General features: G+C 38.2%; 2 protein-coding genes across 2 annotated transcripts; one reads left to right on the forward strand and one right to left on the reverse strand.

The window, feature by feature from the left end:
* The first annotated feature begins 1854 nt into the window (after window positions 1–1854).
* Window positions 1855–9524, forward strand: LOC135624432 (protein STICHEL-like 2). Its single transcript, XM_065128037.1, has 8 exons — window positions 1855–2323; window positions 2663–4250; window positions 4376–4568; window positions 5174–5365; window positions 5558–5770; window positions 6937–7675; window positions 8745–8811; window positions 9196–9524. Exons 2-8 carry the CDS (start codon window positions 2739–2741, stop codon window positions 9334–9336), a joined length of 3057 nt encoding a protein of 1018 aa, XP_064984109.1. The 5' UTR covers window positions 1855–2323; window positions 2663–2738; the 3' UTR covers window positions 9337–9524.
* Window positions 9525–9654: 130 nt separating this feature from the next.
* Window positions 9655–17078, reverse strand: LOC135624433 (MA3 DOMAIN-CONTAINING TRANSLATION REGULATORY FACTOR 1-like). Its single transcript, XM_065128038.1, has 4 exons — window positions 16827–17078; window positions 16497–16749; window positions 11990–12084; window positions 9655–11770 (listed from the first exon to the last, which is right to left on the reverse strand). The coding sequence occupies exons 2-4, from the start codon at window positions 16720–16722 to the stop codon at window positions 9995–9997; spliced, it is 2097 nt and encodes a 698-aa protein (XP_064984110.1). The 5' UTR covers window positions 16723–16749; window positions 16827–17078; the 3' UTR covers window positions 9655–9994.
* Between the last annotated feature and the right edge of the window lie 2652 nt (window positions 17079–19730).

Below are 19730 nucleotides of genomic sequence, written 5' to 3' on the forward strand. Positions count from 1 at the left end.
ATTGGATTAGTGAGCGCCGAGAACAAACAAAGTGCAAAATGGAAAATAAGAATAGTGTGATACGGTCACCGCCCGGTTCGTACACGGCATAAAGGTACGTCTGTCGCTGAGAACCAACAGACACCTTTGACAATTTCCCCGTCTGGTTTTTATTGGACATACTCGTGGAACCACGATGTGGGCCCCGCTCTGCCGCTGACAACGCTACAGGTACTTGCGTCGGGTACGCCACGATGGCGAGGAAAGTATGGAAAAAAGAAAGGCGATGTTACATTGGGTAGGAGATGATGGGCCCACGAATAAGCTTCACGACGTGGCATACGATCATTGGAAGATCAACTACCAAGTACAATAAAAATAATTTTCGATCCCAAACGTTTCACCAGCAAAAAAAGTGATTTACTCGCGGTCTACCCCCATTCTACGACCTGCCTGTCGATCGGACACACCGTGGAGCCCACACGGTGAGCCCGACAGACCTTCATTGTTAAATTAATTAAATAATTAAAGTATATTTAATCAAAATTCAGAATTAATTATATATATTGGATCTTTAACGGATAGATCCGTATATTTTTAAAAATTATATTAAAATTTTATACTTATAAAAATAACATATTTAATTTCGTTTATCTATTTATTTTATTAACAAAAATATTAATAGATAATAAATCGAAGTAAGATAGAATTAACACATATTCAGTTATAAATTCTACAATATTTTCATCCGAATCGATGATATGAGAAAAAATAAATTTAAATATTTTATTACAAAAAAAATTAATATAACTTTTAAAATATGAAAATTAAAATACCAAAGATAATTGATATAATAATTCAACCATTTAATTTCTTCATCTTGATTATCTTAATTTGTGAGAATATATATTATTATTTATTGTTTGTCTCTAATTATTTCAAAAAATAAATACGGGTCATTCGATAAAAGAAAAAAACGAAGAATTGGTTGTATTATGCGTGTCAGTAAGTTGAGGACATTTTTGGTCAAATTCGAACTGCTGGAGTTGACAGCGAGTGTTTCAGATGAAAAAGTTGGGGTCAAATCAAATAAATCATTTCAGAAATTAAAAATCGCTCCTTTTTTAAAACAGTATAAGTCAAATCACCAATCATTTCAGAGAAAAATGGAAATTGTTTTTTTTTTTGCCTGTGTTTATGTTTGTCAGCATTCTAAAAGCACTTTTTGTCACATCCAAACTGTGTGATCTGACACAATTATTTCTTAGAAAATAAGAACGCTGTTATAAGAACGCTGGACCACATAAAAAGTTGGGCCCATTGGGCCTGAAATAAAAAATCACTTTTTCTTTTACTCTGTCAAGTCACCAGTCATTTAAGAGAAAAATAGAAATTGTTTTCATGCTCCTATTTATCAGCATTCAGGAGACACTTTTGGTCAAATCCAGTGAGATTTGACACCAAATATTTCAGAGAAAATAAAAAAAAGGAAATCAATCTGTTTCTATCATTTCAGACATAATTTGTTTTCCTTTGTGGGGTCTACAGTTAAATCGCTTTCTATCATTTAAATCAGTGATATTTGAAGTATAATCTGTCTTCCTTTTCTGGGTTCAACATTTAAATGACTTTCTGCTATTTCATAAATAATGATAAAATATTTTCTTTCTCGTATTTATGTTTGTGAGCATTTCAAAGAAAATAAATAAAGGAAATCAATTTATTTTCTCTCTTCGTATTTAATTAGGTCAGCATTTACTTCGATGTTCAACAACTCTGGCCCACGTAACAGGACTTGGGCCCAGTGGGCCCCGCAATAAGCGGTACTTCAACGCATCCAAATGCCCCGCTACTGCTCTTCTTCCTTCTGACAGCCGAATCGACCGCCGCTGCCACCGCCCAACACGAGGACGAATTAATACCTCAACCTCCTCTCCCCCGGCGCGGGTTCCGACAACTGTCGCAGGCTCGCAGCTTTTCCTGGCGCTTCTTCCCTCCGCTGTCCCCACTCGCCCTCCGAAATAACGATACTGCCCTCCCGTTTCACGCTTCCCGAGGCAGAGCCTCCGTGCTGACCTCTCCGCCAGTCCGTGACGCCCGCCGCTCACTCGCCTCACAGCGCCGATGGCGCCCATCCCCCGCCCGCTTATTTACCCTCGTGCCGCTCCCCCGCGCCTCCCCGTGCCCAGGGGCAGGCCCCCGTCCTCGATTCTTCCGAACCCCGGGTTTAGGGTTTCGACGGGGTAGTCGTAAAGGTGTCATCTTTATTACTGCTGCGGTCAGCTTCTCTGCTCTCGTATGCTAAGAGATTCAAGTTTTCGGGAGCAACGTCATGCCCTTTGAGGTAATTTCCTTTAGACACCATCTACATTTCCTTTAAGACCGATCGCTGCCCTGCTACTGAAGTCTGAAGCGTCATTTGGTGAGGAATGTAAGATACCAGAAGGTGTTTTTAGATTCTTTTTGTTGTGGATTCTTCTATTTTTAAAATTGTTGGCCTTTATTTCGATAATTTTAACAAGTTAAAACCATTCGCGGCGCGTAATTTCCCTTTTTCTTCTTTGTTTATGATGCTTTTCTTATGCGAAGTTGTGATTTTGGAGTTCTTTTTCTATACATTTGTGTTAAGCTCAACTCGGTTTGTTGTTTATGTTGTTTTTGTTGCAATGTTCTCGTTCCGCAGGATGTGGAAAGGTGGTGCATTTGCTTCTTAAAGAGCACGAAATGTGAGCTAAGCGGGTTTCCGAACGCTTTAAAAGATGGCCGAGGCAAGAAGGCATTCTGTAGATATCCCGCTTTCAAGAACTCTGGTGGCTCTCAGGAGGGTCCGATCGTTGAGAGATCCTGATACGAGCTCGCTGAGCAAAATTGCTGCGTTGGTTGACAATATGAATCTGGAAGCAAGCTCGTGCGGTAGTAGTGCAACATTTGGATCTAGCAATAACAAGCACGATTTGAGTTATAAGGGGAGTTATCATTGGGAACGAAGAAGAATGGTAGATTTAGGAATTGACAGTGAGTCTGATAACAATTGTTTGGCTCCTGATAGTTACATTGCTAAGAGCGGATTGGCAAAGCGCTCAGCTAATGACACACGAGTTCAAGAATCTTGTGGTGGCCATATGAACAGGTCTTACGACTCGAAGTGTGTTCATCGTTGTACTAGTCAATTAGAAAAGGAACTAGATTCACAGCATGGTAGGGAGTTTGAACAGTTTGAGATGATAGGTTTTTCATCTTTAAAACAAACTAGATATGATGCCTTGAGAAGATCATATACAAGCAAAGGAGATGTTTTTATGCGCAATCCTGGGATTCCTTGGGCTTGTGCTAATGAAACTTGTACAAGTGCTTTAGGCCATAAATTATTAGGGTCTGCAACCAAAAATGTTGACCATGTTCTTCCCAACAACAATGGATGTCAAGTCAGTTGTTGCTGGTCTATGGTACCAAAGTTCCATGATCTAAAACTTCCTTCTGATGTGGAAGGTCAGGAATTTCAGTTGAATTCTCAGATAAATAAAGAATTAGATCACCATGTAAGTGCTTCATATCATGATAGTTTGATGAATTTAAGTGAGAAATATAGGCCGAAATCATTTCATGAGCTGGTAGGACAGAGTGAGGTAGCTCAGTCTCTTCTAGATACCATTTTGAAAGGAAAAATAGCACCTATATATCTTTTCCATGGTCCTAGGGGTACAGGTAAGACCTCGGCAGCAAGGATCTTTGCTGCTGCTTTGAATTGCCAGTCTTGCAAGGAACAATGGCCATGTGGATGCTGCCAGGAATGTGTACTTGTCTTCTCTGGAAGGAGCAGGGATGTCACAGAATTAGATGCTTCAGAAACAAATCATAAAGATGCGTTGAAAGTCCTTTCTGAAAGTGCTCTTGTTCCAACTTCCTCATGCTACAAAATCTTCATTATTGATGAGTGCCAGCTTCTGCAAAGGAATATATGGTCTGCCATTTACAAGAGTATCGAAGACCGTTCTCGACAAGTTGCCTTTATTATGATTACGTCTGACCCGGATAAACTGCCTAGTGGCACTCTATCTTGGTGCCAAAGGTATCACTTCCTGAATGTAAAGAGTGATGATATAGTTGGAAGGTTGAAAAAAATATGCCTAGAAGAAAAATTGGAATTTGAAGAAGATGCACTGATCTTTCTTGCTACTGAATCCAATGGTTCTCTTCGTGATGCAATCACCACCCTTGATCAGCTGGCTTTGCTTGGAAAGGGGATAATCACATCTCTTGCATATGAACTAGTGAGTGATAAATATTGCATTGCTTTTCTCTGCGAGGGTGGTTGAAGTTCTTTTTCTACTGCACTAGTTTCATGCATTTGTAACCAGTAAAACAATAGCTAAACTTCATTATCTTTGTTGTTCAGATGGGAATTATATCTAATGATGAATTGCTTGATCTGTTACATCTGGCACTTTCATCAGACACTTCTGGTACTGTTAGAAGGGCTAGGGAGCTTATCAGCTCTGGAATTGATCCCATGCAATTAACATCTCAGCTTGCAAAGCTTATCATGGATATTCTTTCTGGTGGATGTCGATTAGAGCCTTCCAGATTCAGTGAGCTTTTGGAATACATGCTTGCATCTGCCATTGTCATATTCATTGTTGTCCTTCATATTTTATCTCCAACAGCATGTAAATTTTGTTAATTTTTTAATAATTGTATGGATCTTATTAGAACAATCAACAAATTTACAGTTCAGCTTAATTATTCATCAATCATGCATGCTTCTCTATATTTCTATGCTTAACTATCTATCCGCTTGAGTACGTTTTGATTATCTCTATGCTTATAATGAACACAATATCCGGTATTAGCAAACAGAAAGAAACCTGAACATTATTTAAGATCACAATCTGCGATATACAGTATAGGTGATTGTATTATGCTTGCAATACCTACTATTTATACTATTACAAAATTTACCAAATGTAGTTTCCAAAATTTTACACAAAATTTACCAAATGGACTCTTCGGAAGCAAAGAACACTAAGTCATGTTTCTTGTTTTTTCTGAGTTTTTATACCTTTCAAAAAATCCAAATATTAAATATATAAAATGCAACCTAGCCATTACTTTATACCTGTTAGAGAAACTGAAAGCATGTTATATTTTACGTAGTTGTGTCTGATCTTTATCTTGAAAAGTATTGGCAATGCAGTTGCTGAAGCTGATAAAGAAAAATTGAAGCATGGGCTGAAAATACTGGTTGAAACTGAAAAGCAGTTAAGGACATCAAAAGATCAATCCACATGGCTTACTGCTGCACTTCTACAGTTTAATACTGGAGAATCACTTCCCCCAACAAACATGAACCCTTTGGAGGCACCTGAAAAAGTTTCATACTCAAGAGGTAGGAGGATGTTCTGGATGTCATTTGTTATTAACCGAATTCACTGTTGTTCTCCATTGTTGATAGTAGTTTGTCATGAATGGAATAATAACCAGGATTCAATTTCAGAGTTCTGAAGATCCCCACATTTCTGAAAATTTTGGTGGATGAGTTTGTTAGCTTTGCTAACAAGCAATTGTTGGTTGTCTCCAGATGATGGGCCACCGACTGTAGCATCACCAAAGGAGAGTTTGAAAAGTGCTATTACTGTATGCAACCATCATATCTCTAGCTCTAAATCACATTATGATGCGGCAAGAGAACTAGAAGACATATGGAGGAGAACCATTGAAAATTGCCAGTCAAGTTCACTTAAAAGGTTCTTGTGGAAGGAGGGAAGATTGTCATCAGTCCATGTGTGTGAAGGTAACTTAGCTACAGTATCATTAAATTTTGTCATCTCTTGCTTTAGTGTTCTATTTAATTGGTAATTCTGTAATTACTTACCTAATCGTTTAAGCATATATACTAATCGTTCAGTGTTGCTTGCCTAAATTTTACTTATATAATTTTGTAAAAGATGATATCTGGTATGGTGTCTACTAGGTTTGTATAATTCACGTGAACAACAAGCATTTCTATTCTATAATTGAAGTTTAAACAGTACTTTTTAATGCTAAATCACCACTGTTGGAAATTCTTTCATGCTTAGATGCCACGTACTCCAGGAAGAAATAGCAAGTAGTATTTCAAGAGTGTTTTTTAGCAGAACTTGGACAACTAAAACAAGGAACTCAGAAGTTTGCATAGTTTGGGACTGTTCTTTTAGATATCTAAATTTTGATGGTGCAGATTGTGTAATACAATTGATTTTTCTTTTCAGAGTAAACTCTCTCAGAGCAATAGAGGGAAGGAAAATAGTAAGGATATGTTAATAAGCCTTGTTATATATAACTTGTGTGTGTTAGTCAAAGCCTTGAGAGTTGGTCTTTCATGTTGAAAGCAAAGATTGTTCTTGAAATGATGAAGCTTAATTTGGAGTTTTCCCTAAATGGAGTCCATCCAGGATTCTTGATGGTATTGGTTACCTATGTTTGATCTGGTTAGTTTTCTAACTCAAGAATCCGACAAGACATAAGTAGGTTTTGTATTTTCAGAGAAGACTAACTATTCAAGAAAAGGATTTGGAATGTATGAAATCATGTGCAACTCCAGATGTAGCTAAATGGTGATTCTAGAGCATCATGGATGATAGCTGCTCCAAGAAAGCATATTTAGGTTGGCTGAAATTTAAAGTAATGGATCAAATGGTTTCTGCTGAGCAAAGATCTAGATTTTTCCATTGATCAGTCTTTCCATGTAACTAATAATATCAATATGTCAAAGGACCAAGAATCTAAGTCTAGTTATTCTTTCACATAAGGTTGTAGTATATAACTGTTGTCATTAGAATAGATGAGGTAACTTCATATAACGTATGAAATTTCTGCTATCATCTCTTATAAGTTATGTTTGTCTTTGATTCATTTCTCCTCATTTTTCTTTGGCTAATGTAAAGGTTTTCAATTTTGGTGTTACATTTTAATTTTTAGGTCTGGCTATTGCTGAACTCAAATTTTGTCATCCTGATCATGTATCAAGGGTGGAAGAATCCTGGGAACTAATTATAGGTTCTCTTCAAACTGTTCTTGGATGCAAGGTGGATATTAAAATCAGTCTTGTCCCAATAAATAGGACAGCCAAAAAGAAGTCATCAATCAGTTTGTTTTGCTGTACTGGTAGAAAGCAACAAACATCAGATTTAACTGTGACAAACAAAAAGGATTCCCTTCTGCCTGGAACAAAAGAGGAGACAATTGAATTTTGTTCATCTCATCATAAAGAAGACTTATGTATTAAGCAGCAGTTGCATTTTAATACCATGTATAGTTCAAATTCCTTTGATCAAAAAGTAGTAAATACAAATGCAAGTAATGGTTATGCTCTTGTCACTGGAAATACCATGGTCAGTAGAACAGTACAAGACGGTCTATCCAAAGAATGCAAAGAAGAAACTGATCCATCAATGGAAGTGTGTGAAGGGGGTCAATACGTGAACATCCAAGGAACTGAAGATCAACCTAGCTGCTTTTGTTGCACTCTAAAGTTTTCGAGGTCTTTTTCAGCTAATGCAGCTCATGCCACTACTCTGAGGATCAAACAACTTGACAAGCTGAACTTGTTTAATTCCAAGAAATCATCTTCTGAAGAAAATTTTTGCACAGATGATCCCTATCTTTTCTGCTCTGATACAAATGAACAAGATACCTATAATACAGAAGAGGACATTGGGTGAGTGACTGAATCTCCTTTTGTCGTATTTGCTAATGATCTGAATGATTCGCCATTTTGGAATCTCTCTTTTGACCAAAAAATTTACCTTTTGCCTGTATGATCAGATGTATATTCCACTAGAGCACAGAAGAGAAAATTGGTTCATTTTTTCATGGATAATTTGATTTACTGGAGTATGCATGACCACATATTCAATGAGGAAATGCCACTGTTCAGGTCTTGACTAGAACTGCCAAATAGGATAACTTTCCTTTTTCGGGGAAATTAAGGACAGCAATCAGTAAGCATGAACTAAAGTAAGTCCATTTGAAATTTTAGGGTTGAAGCTACACTTGGATTAATTATGGCTGTAACAATTGATGTGACCTTTGATATTGTGTTGATTAAGGATTCCAAATAGCAAACTACCTTCTTCATAGTTCTACAATATAGTGCTGGAGATGTGAAGCTAACATGCAAAAACTTCGTCTCCTATTTCACAAACGTGGTTTCATATTGGTTTTGGAGGAGGCTTCAGAATAGTGGAGCTGACTATGGTCCTTATCTAATTTTTCCTGCATTGATTTATATTACACTTGTCATGCACAATTCTGTGTTCTTGTACCATCAAATGCAAATTTGTTTTCATCAGTATTTGTTGGTTGAGAAAGCTATCCGGTTCCTGTTATTATGTTTCTAGATGTGCGTATCTTATTTAAACCATGTGTTCCTTGTCAGTAAATTCATTTGCATCTAATACATGGGTTCCTCATTATTGTTCAAATTTATCTGATTTCGATGTTGACATAAATTCCAGCTAATCAGTTGTATAGTTCAAGACATATAAAAAGATACTAATGCCCAGCAAAGTAAATTCATTTGCCCTTTCTTGTCAGGGTCCAGGGCTAGATAGGAGGGACTCTGCATATAGAATCATATATTAATCTAATCTCATGTCTTCTGGCAGCATGCATCTCTCTGCCACTTTCATCACTTTGCGTGTTTTTTTACAACCTTTATTTTCTCAAAACAAAAGAGAAGGCTGGTGATTTTGGAGCTTCTTCTGAACTATCTTGTTCCTATGCAGACCAAGTACGGGTTCAAGTCTCTGTTCAAGACTGTATTGCTGCAGAGCTTCAATGCCTGTGGAGAAGGTAATTGTTTGTTTGCTTGACAAGTTGGACATGAATTTGATGTTTTAGGGCCAGTTTAGTTTGACAAGTTCGTGTTTGATCTTTCTGCAAGGCATCCTTGTTTTCTTTTTTTTTTCGGGCAAGCACTCTATAAAGTGCTTGTAGCAATAGCAATAGAAATATATAGAGTGGCCAATTGGCTTCATACATGGCTTCCTGCTTGATTCCTGCAAGTGTAAGCTTGTTTCTTTACTACGACCTGGAAAACCCATGATTTGAATCATAGAACTCGTGTATCCATTTGCTAGAAGGTTTTGCTGACATTCCTGTTAATTTATTTACCCACGATAGCAGACAACGATTATTCAGCACGCAGCTGATGTTTGACAATGAATGCTGTTGCAGGCTGGGCCGAAGAGGCAACAGGACGGTAGGCCTCGGTTGGTTGGCTCGCTATGGCCATGTGCAGAGCAAGCATCACCCGAGACTGCTACAGCAGAGCAACTTTCTCCAGCTCTGAAGCAGAAGGCCAAGCGAAGGCCATAATCTCGACCGAGGGAGGGAGGGACGGTGAGTTATGATGCAGGATTTCGCTCGTAGATGAAAGAAAGATGGGGAAATGGTTTGCTCGTGACGGATATTGACTCGATGATGTTGTTTGGTGACGGACACTTGATGATGTTGTTCGATAGAGGTGTAGTCAGCCAATATAAAATGTGCCTTCATTTCCTCCACGATCCCCTGCTCGTCTGTGTGCAGAAGACGCACGAATCTTGATGCGTCAAGACCTGTCTGCAGCCATCGGAGTCACGCCCGCAGGTCCTGCGAGATAACAGGATAATATTAGCAAAAACTCTGCACAAAGAAAGAAGAATAAAGGAGGACTAACATTGTCCTCCTTATCCCGACCCAATAGATCAGCTTAGTGCCAAATTTTACATATGAAGGACTCATTCCTCGTCCATGGCAATACCGCTACCACCGTAATAACATTGTCCACAACTAATCCCACACACACACACACACGCACACACATATCTATCAAGAATAAAAATGCTAAACCGAAACCAAAAACCAACCCTTATGCTACTCTGAACAACGATGCTAAGTATTCGAAGAGGATAGAAGCGTCGGATTTCAATCCCACATATTACAGACTAAAATCAAATTTGCCGCCTTCTTCAACCACCAACGGAGGAATTGACTAAAAGGATGCGAGGAGCCAACCGTGCCTCCTTGCATGCTCCACATACAGCAGGAACTTTTGCTCTGCGTCGGGGATGTCCAGAGCCAAATCATCAAGACCATCTCTAACCCTAGAGAGCCCTTTAGTCATTTGGTTGATGGTGATCAGCCCTTCACCAAAACACTCCTGCAGCAACTCCAAAAGTCTGTCCTTCTTCTTCTCCATGGCCATAACTATAGCCTTCTTTACCACCTCATGGTTGAAGAAAGGCATTCCCAGATCACGGATGCACTGGCATGCTTCTCCTACATCACCTCCACTGTCGTATTCTTCCAGCAGCTTTATTATCTTGTCCTTGGCATCCTCCACCGCCCAGCCAGTGCCACCGCCCCAGCATCTCAGAAGTCTCTCGCCCGAGTGTCGGGCAGATACAAGTGAGCGAGCTATGCGAACAGTTTCACTCCCACTGCAAATGCAGGGCAGCTTGTTGCTTATCTCCTCCAAGTTGAGCGGTGCTAAGACATCATCAATTACAGCCCTAGCTAAAAATAGTGCGAGCTCATCTGAGGCATCCAATATGTCCAATGTTGTATCCTCAGCTGACTCGAGCAGCATTATGAACCCGTTAACAATGTCATCTCCTGAGAATAGTTCCATGCTAAGTGCAGATAGCAGAACAGATGCCATCTCCTTCTCCCTGTGCTTCCGGTCCATGGCAAGTGTTATTAGTTTCTTGATAAAAATAGGGTTGTATTCTGGAGCAGCTAAATCTTCAAGGCTCCTAATAAGCTCTGGTATGTCATCAGAGAGAAAGTATTCATGTATGATGATAACAGCTTCTTCCTTGTACTTCCTCAACTTCTCATAACCTTCATCTCTGTGTTCCTCATCTGAAACTTTTGACTTGAGGAAAGAAGGGTCAAGCCATCCGTCAGATATCGCTTTTGGAACTATTGTCTGAAACAAGGATTTTGCAGTGGGAATATCCAGAGACAGGTCATCAAGACTCTCAGCAAGCCGAGAGAAACCTCTGGTCATCTGACTAGGACTAATTAAGCATTCTTCTGAAGCTTCCTTTAAAAGCTTTAATATAAGATGCTCAGATGTTTGAATTTCCATTGCAAGAATCAGAGCCCGTTTCACAACCTCATGATGGAAGAAAGAGACTCCCAACTCCCTTATGCACCTACAAGCTTCTACAGTGTCTCCATGCTCGTTATATTCCCTCAACAATTCTGTCATCTTCCTTTTAACCTCTTCGACAGTGATATGAGTGGTACCACCCCATCGACGCTCAACTAACTCTGCATGGTGAGGAGCTGAGAGATAGCTTTTTTCAGCGGTTTGAATAACCTGAAGACCCGTAGAGGATTCAGAAAGTGTTCTCATTGCTTTCTTGAGAAAGGCGGGAGGTAGGATTTCATCAACAACTGCACGGGCTATAAACAAAGCCAGCACATCAACTGCATCAAGTATGTCAAGAGCCAAGTCATCAATAGACTCAAGTAACATGAAGAATCCCTGGCTAATCTGACCTGAACTTATCACATCAGCATACAAAGCGGATAGCAAAACAGATGTCATCTCTTTCTCTTTGTCATGCCGGTCCATTGCCATGGAGACAAGTTTCTTAACAAACAAGTGATGGTACTCATCACTCCCAAGATCTCTAAGTTCTGTGGCAGCCAATTCTACATCACCAGTGGTAAAATATTCCTCAATGATTGTCGCTGCAGATTTTTTATAGTCATCAATAGGGTCAGTAACGGTGGCACCCACTAGTTCATATGGTTCCTGAAATTGCAAGGCAAAATCAACATAAATGAAAGTGTGACCCATATCACAAGTTTGTTTCTGAACTCTGCTAGATTGGAATTTGTTATATCAAACTAAGAGGAGAAAGTGAATGTGCAAAACACAGCAATATGCAAATATACATAAATACCTCTACTTATGCATATGAAAAAATATGTATTTGTGCATAGAGATGGTGAATATGAGAGAGGTGCATACCTCACCACTATCATAATTAGGATCATTTCGGTCAATGCGTGAAACAGGATTAGTATCCAAGAGCTTGCCCCATGTTCCTTTGCCACCAGCACCATCTGAATCCACATCGTGGTGAGGAATTATAAATTTGTTAGGACAATATAACTAATAAAGAACCATGAGAACAATTAATTGTTTTACATTGAATGGAAAGTTTAAATCACTACTCATGCACATAATAGCAACACAATGCTATAGATGTTAAATTTATCATATATAATGAATAGAACAAGACCAAGAACTACTTATTCTTTAAAGTATAAATTACTAATAAAAAAGGATTAATCAAGTCCATGAATTTGTTAGTTCATTCCTTGGATCAATCATTTCTATAGTGTCCCAAAATGCAAAAGAAAAATGAGTCATTGGCTATCTCTCAGCAAAAATTAACTGATTCCTGTGTTTCTTTAAAACAATTTCAACCACTAAATATTAACAGAAGTTAGTAAGACCAAGTTAGTACCAGATGATATATTATCAGATAAACAATAATTAAAAAAACAAGACTGGTTAAGCAATAGAGAAAACCAGTTCACCTGTCATATAACTGAACATTAAAGAAGTATACATCAAGCCAGAGATTATATTCTTTGTTTTTTTTTTAATATTGGATAAGAGGCAAAGAGATACTTCTTAAAAAGAAGGTAAGTGTAAGTGTGTTTTATTAATCAATAAAAGAAGTATGACCAGAATAGTGAAAATAAGTTTAGCTGGAAAAAATAGTGAAATAAAAACCATGAGTTTCCAATCAAGAACTACGATTTTTTTACACTCAGATATGTTATCCAGTTAAATTTTAAAAGTTTGTAACTTTAAGTTTCTATAAAGGCATAATACCTCTATTAGTTATTATCATAGAATTGTCTTGTATTGTTGAACTACAATACCTAATTCCTTGCAACCTTCTCTTAGAACTGAAACCAAAAGATATGGGCCCAACATACATCGTACCCACTGATATGACATGACATTGATTTTTCAAAGTCAACAAAAGAGTACAATTAACACTATAGGCTAAAAGTAAATAAGTATTGTAACATAAAAGGCGACAAATATATATATATATATATATATATATATATATATATATATATATATATATCATTTGAATATATCTAAAAAAACAGCATATACCATAAACTGAAAATGCACATGAAAACAGATATAAAGAAGTCCAATAAAAAAAGATGCATATTATTATCCAACCTTTTTTGACTTAAACTTTATTGGTCACGATAGTACCAACAAAATAATAGGCTACAATTGTCTCTCGCACATAGTTATCTGCTTAACGATTGTTCAAATTATCTGAAATGCAGAAGCCAAAAAGTAAAAGGCAATAGCTCTGAGTGTTACACAGACATGTGGCAGGTTTATCATCTGAGAGGTACAACAATTATTTATCTAAAACCTGCAATATGATCACTTGGGGAATCATAGGAAAGTGTAATTACAGTTTCAAGACAGACATCTTTTGTCTAAGATGGCAGAACTTTTGTCATCATAGTAGTGAATCTTGCTCATATATTAATATCCTGAATTTGCAATAAGGTGAATATGCACCAAATCAGTTCTCCTCTAATTCTGTAAAATATAATCTCTGGAACCAGTTAGTCACTACTTTACTGAGAATGCAAGATTTATTCCACTCCATGCAACCTAAAAGAATTCAAATGTAATTCACTCCACAACTTAATTTCAAGGAAGCATCAAGGAGAAAATTATAAACCAAAAACGATATGCACACTTCCAAGTACAGAAGATTTATTACATGGCAGGCTACTGAAAGTGTGAAAATGGCAGAGTTCAAGAACTTGAGCATAAACAATCCATATGAATGACAATAAGAGTAACAAAACAACCTAAGTCAGAAAAAAAGGCAGAACACAGTAATTTACAAATTTCCTTATGCAACAATCGCACATAACAGGTATCACAGATAATATGACCAAAAAACACAGGTAGCCCAATCTGAATCAGCTAATAGAAGGCGGTAACTATTCATCTTATAAATCAACCAATCCAGTCCAACTCAATGAGCACCAAATTTGTGAATTAAAACTTTTTCCCCAAAACCAGGCCTGGGTGGATGGTATTGGATAAATTTGCCAAAATGGTTTTAAGTTTATAGCATATTTCATAATATTTTTATCACTATAATTTAGAACTTAAATTATATTATCCTTGTCAAGTTACAGAGGATAAACATGGTGACATACACAAGGTTGTTTCACTAAGATTTGGTGATCATGAATTTAAATCACTGCAACAACCACAATATATATAGGGATAAAGTTGCTTAACTCTAACCTCCCAAAAGCCTTAATGCAGGAACCTTCTCAACTAAGCTATCCTCATGTCGTATATGCTTAATTAAATCAAATGATTTAAATCTATAAAATGCTTTAATAGAGTTGCATTATAATGGGTCCCCTTTGGCCACAAAATGCCTTCCCGACCTGATGTAGGTCATAAATGAGAGCTCATGTCACCCATGTTGGTAATAAATATTAATTCATTCCACTGCTGTACCACCATGACAGCAAAAAAAGGCCATCCCTCATTTTAGACATACTATGAAAAGTGTATGTAGCATGTAGCCTATGCTGCCTGCCACTCCACATGCTGATTAGGTTGGAATCAATAGGTACACACCTCAAACCTTGAAGTCTGACATCCCATCTGACATGATGATTACTTGTGGAAACATGGATTAGGTTGGCTTCTCGGTTTGACATTGGCAGGATGATCAAAAAGGAAAGTGTCAATTAGGAATCACCTATCATTAATAGGGTCTTAAAACTTTAAAGTATTAATTAGAGGCTATTCTATATCAGCAAGATTCTGGGCATAAACAAAAATTTGTTAAAATTTAACACAATGATCAAGGGTTCTATTCTTAATTAGGTTATGCTTGGTATCATTAATTGATTATAGAATAATAAACGAGTGCTTTAGAATAATGATTGATCATTCTGCATGGCAATGACCCAAGAATGGTTTCTGGTGTGCACCTGAGCATCCTACAGAGCAATTTGGTGAAGCAAAAGGAAAACAGATTCCTGTCAAATAAAGCAGCATCGAAAGTAGAAACTATTCTAGACATAGATAGCAAGAGGTTGATGTATGTATTTTGTCTCGTTCACAAAATCAATGATAATATACCAAGCCCATCATTGCTGTAGAGTTTACATTAGAAGTCAGACACTCAATTTAATATACAATTGATAATAAGTCTACGAGGGTGAGTCTTGAGGGCATGATAAGGTTGCTTCTTGCCAACCTGGATAACCATGGTTCAAGGAACTCTCTCTTGTAGGGGTAAGGCTGCATATAATGAATGCCTTGGGCATGATAAGGTTGCTCATCTCCAACCAGGGTGACCATGGTTCATCACAGAAACAATTCTCTTGTAGGGTAAGCATGCATAAATTGAACACCACAACCCCCCTGAGCTGTCTTCCTTTTATTGATAGATAGACCACAGAGGTCTTCTATAATAGTCTGTCAAAATGATTGATATCAACCGACCCCTTCTGTTACAATGATACTTCTCACCCTTCTTCAACCCCCCATCCTTGAGGCATTAATTAAAACTCTCTAATGTTCTCTAAAGAGGGTTCAAGCAGAACTCCAATTCATACAAAGAAATGCTGACAGAAAGCAAATCACCAAAGAGTAAGAACCAAAATTGCAGAATTAGGCTTGGATTTAGAAACTGCACAGGTATACAGCACTAGTCTTATTTAGATTCTCTCCCACTAAAAGCGTGCTCTATTTCTCTTTGATTGCATCCAGTCAAGAGGCATAATTTCAAGAAAGTTTGACTCTCTACTAACTGATGAAACCAATGTTTAAGGTTCATTCCATCTCACATGTGTAAGACATGTTGACATGTGGATGTGTTGTACAAAGTTTTGGTCATTTTGGAGAAATTGATGAGAAAATTTTGACCATTCATGCATCCCTTTGATAGTGACACTGGTAGAAAAGCACCCAATAGCAAGTACTCAACTGCAACTAAAGCAAATTCTATGATTTTGAACAAGTGCACCTTAGCCATGCCATATATCGTGACATGTGGAGTTATTCCAATCCAAGGAAAAATGTATTAGGTTGGCACATCCATCCACAACCAAATCCTCGTCATTTGGTAAGTAACTAAACCACCTTAAAGGAGAGTCATACAGTCCCTCAAAAGCTGAAAACAAGTAGATTCTTGACCCCACCTCACTAATTGTTTCGCTTCCTTGAATTGCCTCTGTAAATCGTGGTGTCATAGATCGGTAGACAGCTTAAAAATTATCTCTCTTATTCATATACTAAATCACCAGAACGTTCAAGAAGTGACAACTATGCTAATTTTCTGCATATAGTTCATATTTCGGACCATTCAGCATTTCTACGGAGAAAAATCCCAAAAGTACCAGAAAGATGCAGAGAAAGCCGAAACAGAAGAGTTACCCACCCTTCTTCACTCGTACTAGCTTCCCTGAATGCGAGCGCCGGATATGCCTGACGCCAACAGCCGTAGCCCTCCCGCCGCCGCCGCCCCCCTTAATATGGAGCTCGGGGAGCACCATCTTGCTGGGCGATCTGGGCGACGAGGATAACACCTCCGCGTTCTGTGTCGCTATCTTCAACATCTCCCTCTGCTCCTCCGTCAAAAACCCCTCCTTCTTCGGCGACGCCATCCTCTTCCCCCCAATCGCTCCACCAGCCTACAAATAACCCTCACATCAAGCGCCTCTCTCCAAAACCCACCCAAGCAACCAAAAAATAATCCCCAAAAAGGTACCAGTCCGCAACTTCAAGCACGAGACGCCAAAAAAGTACCGGCAAACGGGAGAGAAAACGACCGATCGATCAAACGGCAGTACCGCGACCGAGACTTGGGTCGGAGATGTCGAGCCAAGAGGAGGTGGAGGCGGCGAATGGGATCGGAAGCCCTCGCGGAAGGAATCGCTTCTTCCTGCCGCTCGGATCTCGACAGGCGTCCGATCTCGCCGGCGAAGTGGATTTGGAGTTTAGGCGAGAGAGAGAGAGATAGAGAGAGGTGGTTATATATAGGGAGGCGGTTTCGGTTTCGAGTACACGTCAGGGGGTGAGGAGAGAGAGAGAGAGAGTCGCCTGAAGCATATCCCAATCCGCTTTACACGTGGCCTATTCCGTTCCCGGACCGAGTGGACTGCCCCTGGCCCTTTAAGGACGCCGATGCGGTGTTATCGGGTCGCCCTACGTATACTCCGAATCCAATAAGATAAATCTGCAATGTTATCGGGTGGCTACGTATACTCCGAATCCAATAAGATAAATCTGCAATTTTATCGGGTCGGATCTATTTCTATTCGGTCGAGTGCCCTTTTTCTCTTATGAACTCGATGCGCTAATTATGCGGTCATACCAAGTTGGATCCAGATCCGATATGCTGGTTATACAGCATTATCGGGTCGAATCCATTCAGGATTTCAATGTAGCCATCAGCATATCTAAACGATTGGGGTCAAATATTGGGTTTGGGGCCATTTTGTCTGATTATATAAGATAATATTTTTTATTTAAATCGAGAGCATTTAAATCTCTTGTCATAAATGATTATCCATCATTCTGTAATTTATTGGAGTTACATCTAATTATTCAAGAAAATATTTTTTATTTTCATATAAAATATTAGTAGTGTAATTGGATACATGAAGCATGGTTGTCCTCCTTAATCACTTCCCAACATTTCATAAGGTATTGTGATGGTGAAAATATTGATTCCTTGATCTGATATAAAGATCACCTTGGCTTCATTTAACAATGGCAAATGTTCGAACACCAACTATGATATTGATTGAGATTTAAAAACTTAAATGATTCGGTCTAACGGAAAAAGTTATTGATATTGTAGTCAATCTAGTCTATGTGGTCTAGATCCATCTACATGATTGTTTTGAGATATTTTCAAGATAGAAATGCAAAGCTCTCGATGTGCTACATGAAAATCAAGATTAAAAAAGATTTTTCAATCCGATCCTTTTGACGCTCAAGTTAGTAACTCGAGATATATATGAGAGCGGACGTGAGTGATCAAAAAAGGTAAGCCTCTTCTCATTATGTTGAAGATGATTGTTTATATTTGGTCGTTAAATGATATAATATTTCATGAAATATTCTATAGGAGGTAGCATCTAATCATCTCCAATGACATCCCCTTGGCCTCTTGCCCACATGGGCGATAAGGGGGTAGTCTATAACCGTTTAAAGCAAGATTCGAGTAGAAACTATATGGGCCTAATAATATCATGCCTAGTATACGGTCTCTGTGATATTAGATAGATGAGGTGTTAGGATCGTAAAGGCACTAAGAGGGAGTGAATTAGTGCTTTCAAAAAATTTCGGTTTGAAAGTTTTGATCGAGGAAACCCATATGAAAATATGGTTAACAAAAAGTAAGTAAGGATTGCTTAGTAAGTAAATCACTATGCAATTGTAAATCAAGAAAAAAAAGAAATGCAAACTGATTTATAGTGGTTCGGTCGTCCCGACCTATGTCAACTCTCGATTCCTCTTCCTTCAAATCCACCGGCTTTCATTATCAATCTTCTTTCGATAGGTGAAGATCAGCTACCCTTGTTACAACTATTTTTCCTTTTCACAGGTTTAGAAGAGAACCTTTACACTCCTCTTTTATAAAAGACTTCTCACCTCCCGTAGAATAACTTCTAGACTCAAGGAGGAAGATCAACAATTCTCAAGAGTTTATAATACTTTAAAATCACAAGCTTTTGTACTCTTGCAAGCAAGCATGAGAGGGGTATTTATAAGCCCCTAATAGCTTCAGAAAAGGAGTCAAAAAATTAAATCCTTGGGTTTTCAGTGTACTAGTGGTACCACTGCCTGCATTGGGCGGTACCACCACTTGACAACTTGAGCATCGGTGGTACAATCGCCTGATAGTTTGAGAGATTGTGTTCTGGTGGTACCACCGTTAGTCTAGGCAGTACTATTGCTTGACCATAGTGATACCATTGTTGGGTTTTTTTTCTCGAAAAAATACATTCTATACTTTCTAGCTCACAAGTAATACCACCGCTTGGCCCAACCTTAGGTTGCTGAATTGGCCTTCCAATAAGCCTAATTCAATCTTGATTCAGGCCCAATGGGCTCCTAATCAAATTGACATTGTTACACCGAAAACTAACTCAATTAGATACTTAAACTATTTTGATCAATATATAAAAGCTTACGCTATCCGACATGTCATTAGTTCATCCGGTACTTCGTCCAAATATTCAACGCATCATCTTTTCTTTTGATGTATTGCTCGATCCATTAGTATGTTGACCTCCCGCAACATCTAATCTACTTGGCGCAATGCCTGATTCTTCTGGCCTAATGCCCGATCTTTGACATGATGAACTCTAGCTCAATGTTTGATTTTCCTACTTCAATCGATATACTTTTATATGATCGAAATTTATCCCGCATCACTTTTCTTATACACTTATTAGTTCATAGACTCACAAATTGATTTTATCATTAAAATTTGATATTCAATAATCTCCCCATTTTTTATGTTGGCAATCAATTGGTGGAGTTTTAACTAAACTCCCCTAGTTTATATATTATATTGAAATAAACCCAAATTCAGAAAATGATAACCTTCTAATGTTAGTCTTTAAATTCAAGTCGAAATAATTTTAATGACAGTGTCTTT

This window comes from Musa acuminata, chromosome BXJ2-10 (assembly GCF_036884655.1).
Source record: "Musa acuminata AAA Group cultivar baxijiao chromosome BXJ2-10, Cavendish_Baxijiao_AAA, whole genome shotgun sequence".
Lineage (NCBI taxonomy): Eukaryota > Viridiplantae > Streptophyta > Magnoliopsida > Zingiberales > Musaceae > Musa > Musa acuminata.

What these genes read in the sequence shown, in the direction of transcription:
- LOC135624432 (XM_065128037.1), top strand. Translation starts at nt 2,739, where the DNA reads ATGGCCGAGGCAAGAAGGCATTCTGTAGATATCCCGCTTTCAAGAACT. An exon ending in CATCTCTTGCATATGAACTA is followed by an intron (nt 4,251 to 4,375) that starts GTGAGTGATAAA and finishes TTTGTTGTTCAG; the next exon opens with ATGGGAATTATATCTAATGA. An exon ending in CTTCAATGCCTGTGGAGAAG is followed by an intron (nt 8,812 to 9,195) that starts GTAATTGTTTGT and finishes ATGCTGTTGCAG; the next exon opens with GCTGGGCCGAAGAGGCAACA.
- LOC135624433 (XM_065128038.1), bottom strand. Translation starts at nt 16,722, where the DNA reads ATGGCGTCGCCGAAGAAGGAGGGGTTTTTGACGGAGGAGCAGAGGGAG. An exon ending in GCTAGTACGAGTGAAGAAGG is followed by an intron (nt 12,085 to 16,496) that starts GTGGGTAACTCT and finishes ATGTGGATTCAG; the next exon opens with ATGGTGCTGGTGGCAAAGGA. An exon ending in CTAATTATGATAGTGGTGAG is followed by an intron (nt 11,771 to 11,989) that starts GTATGCACCTCT and finishes TTGCAATTTCAG; the next exon opens with GAACCATATGAACTAGTGGG.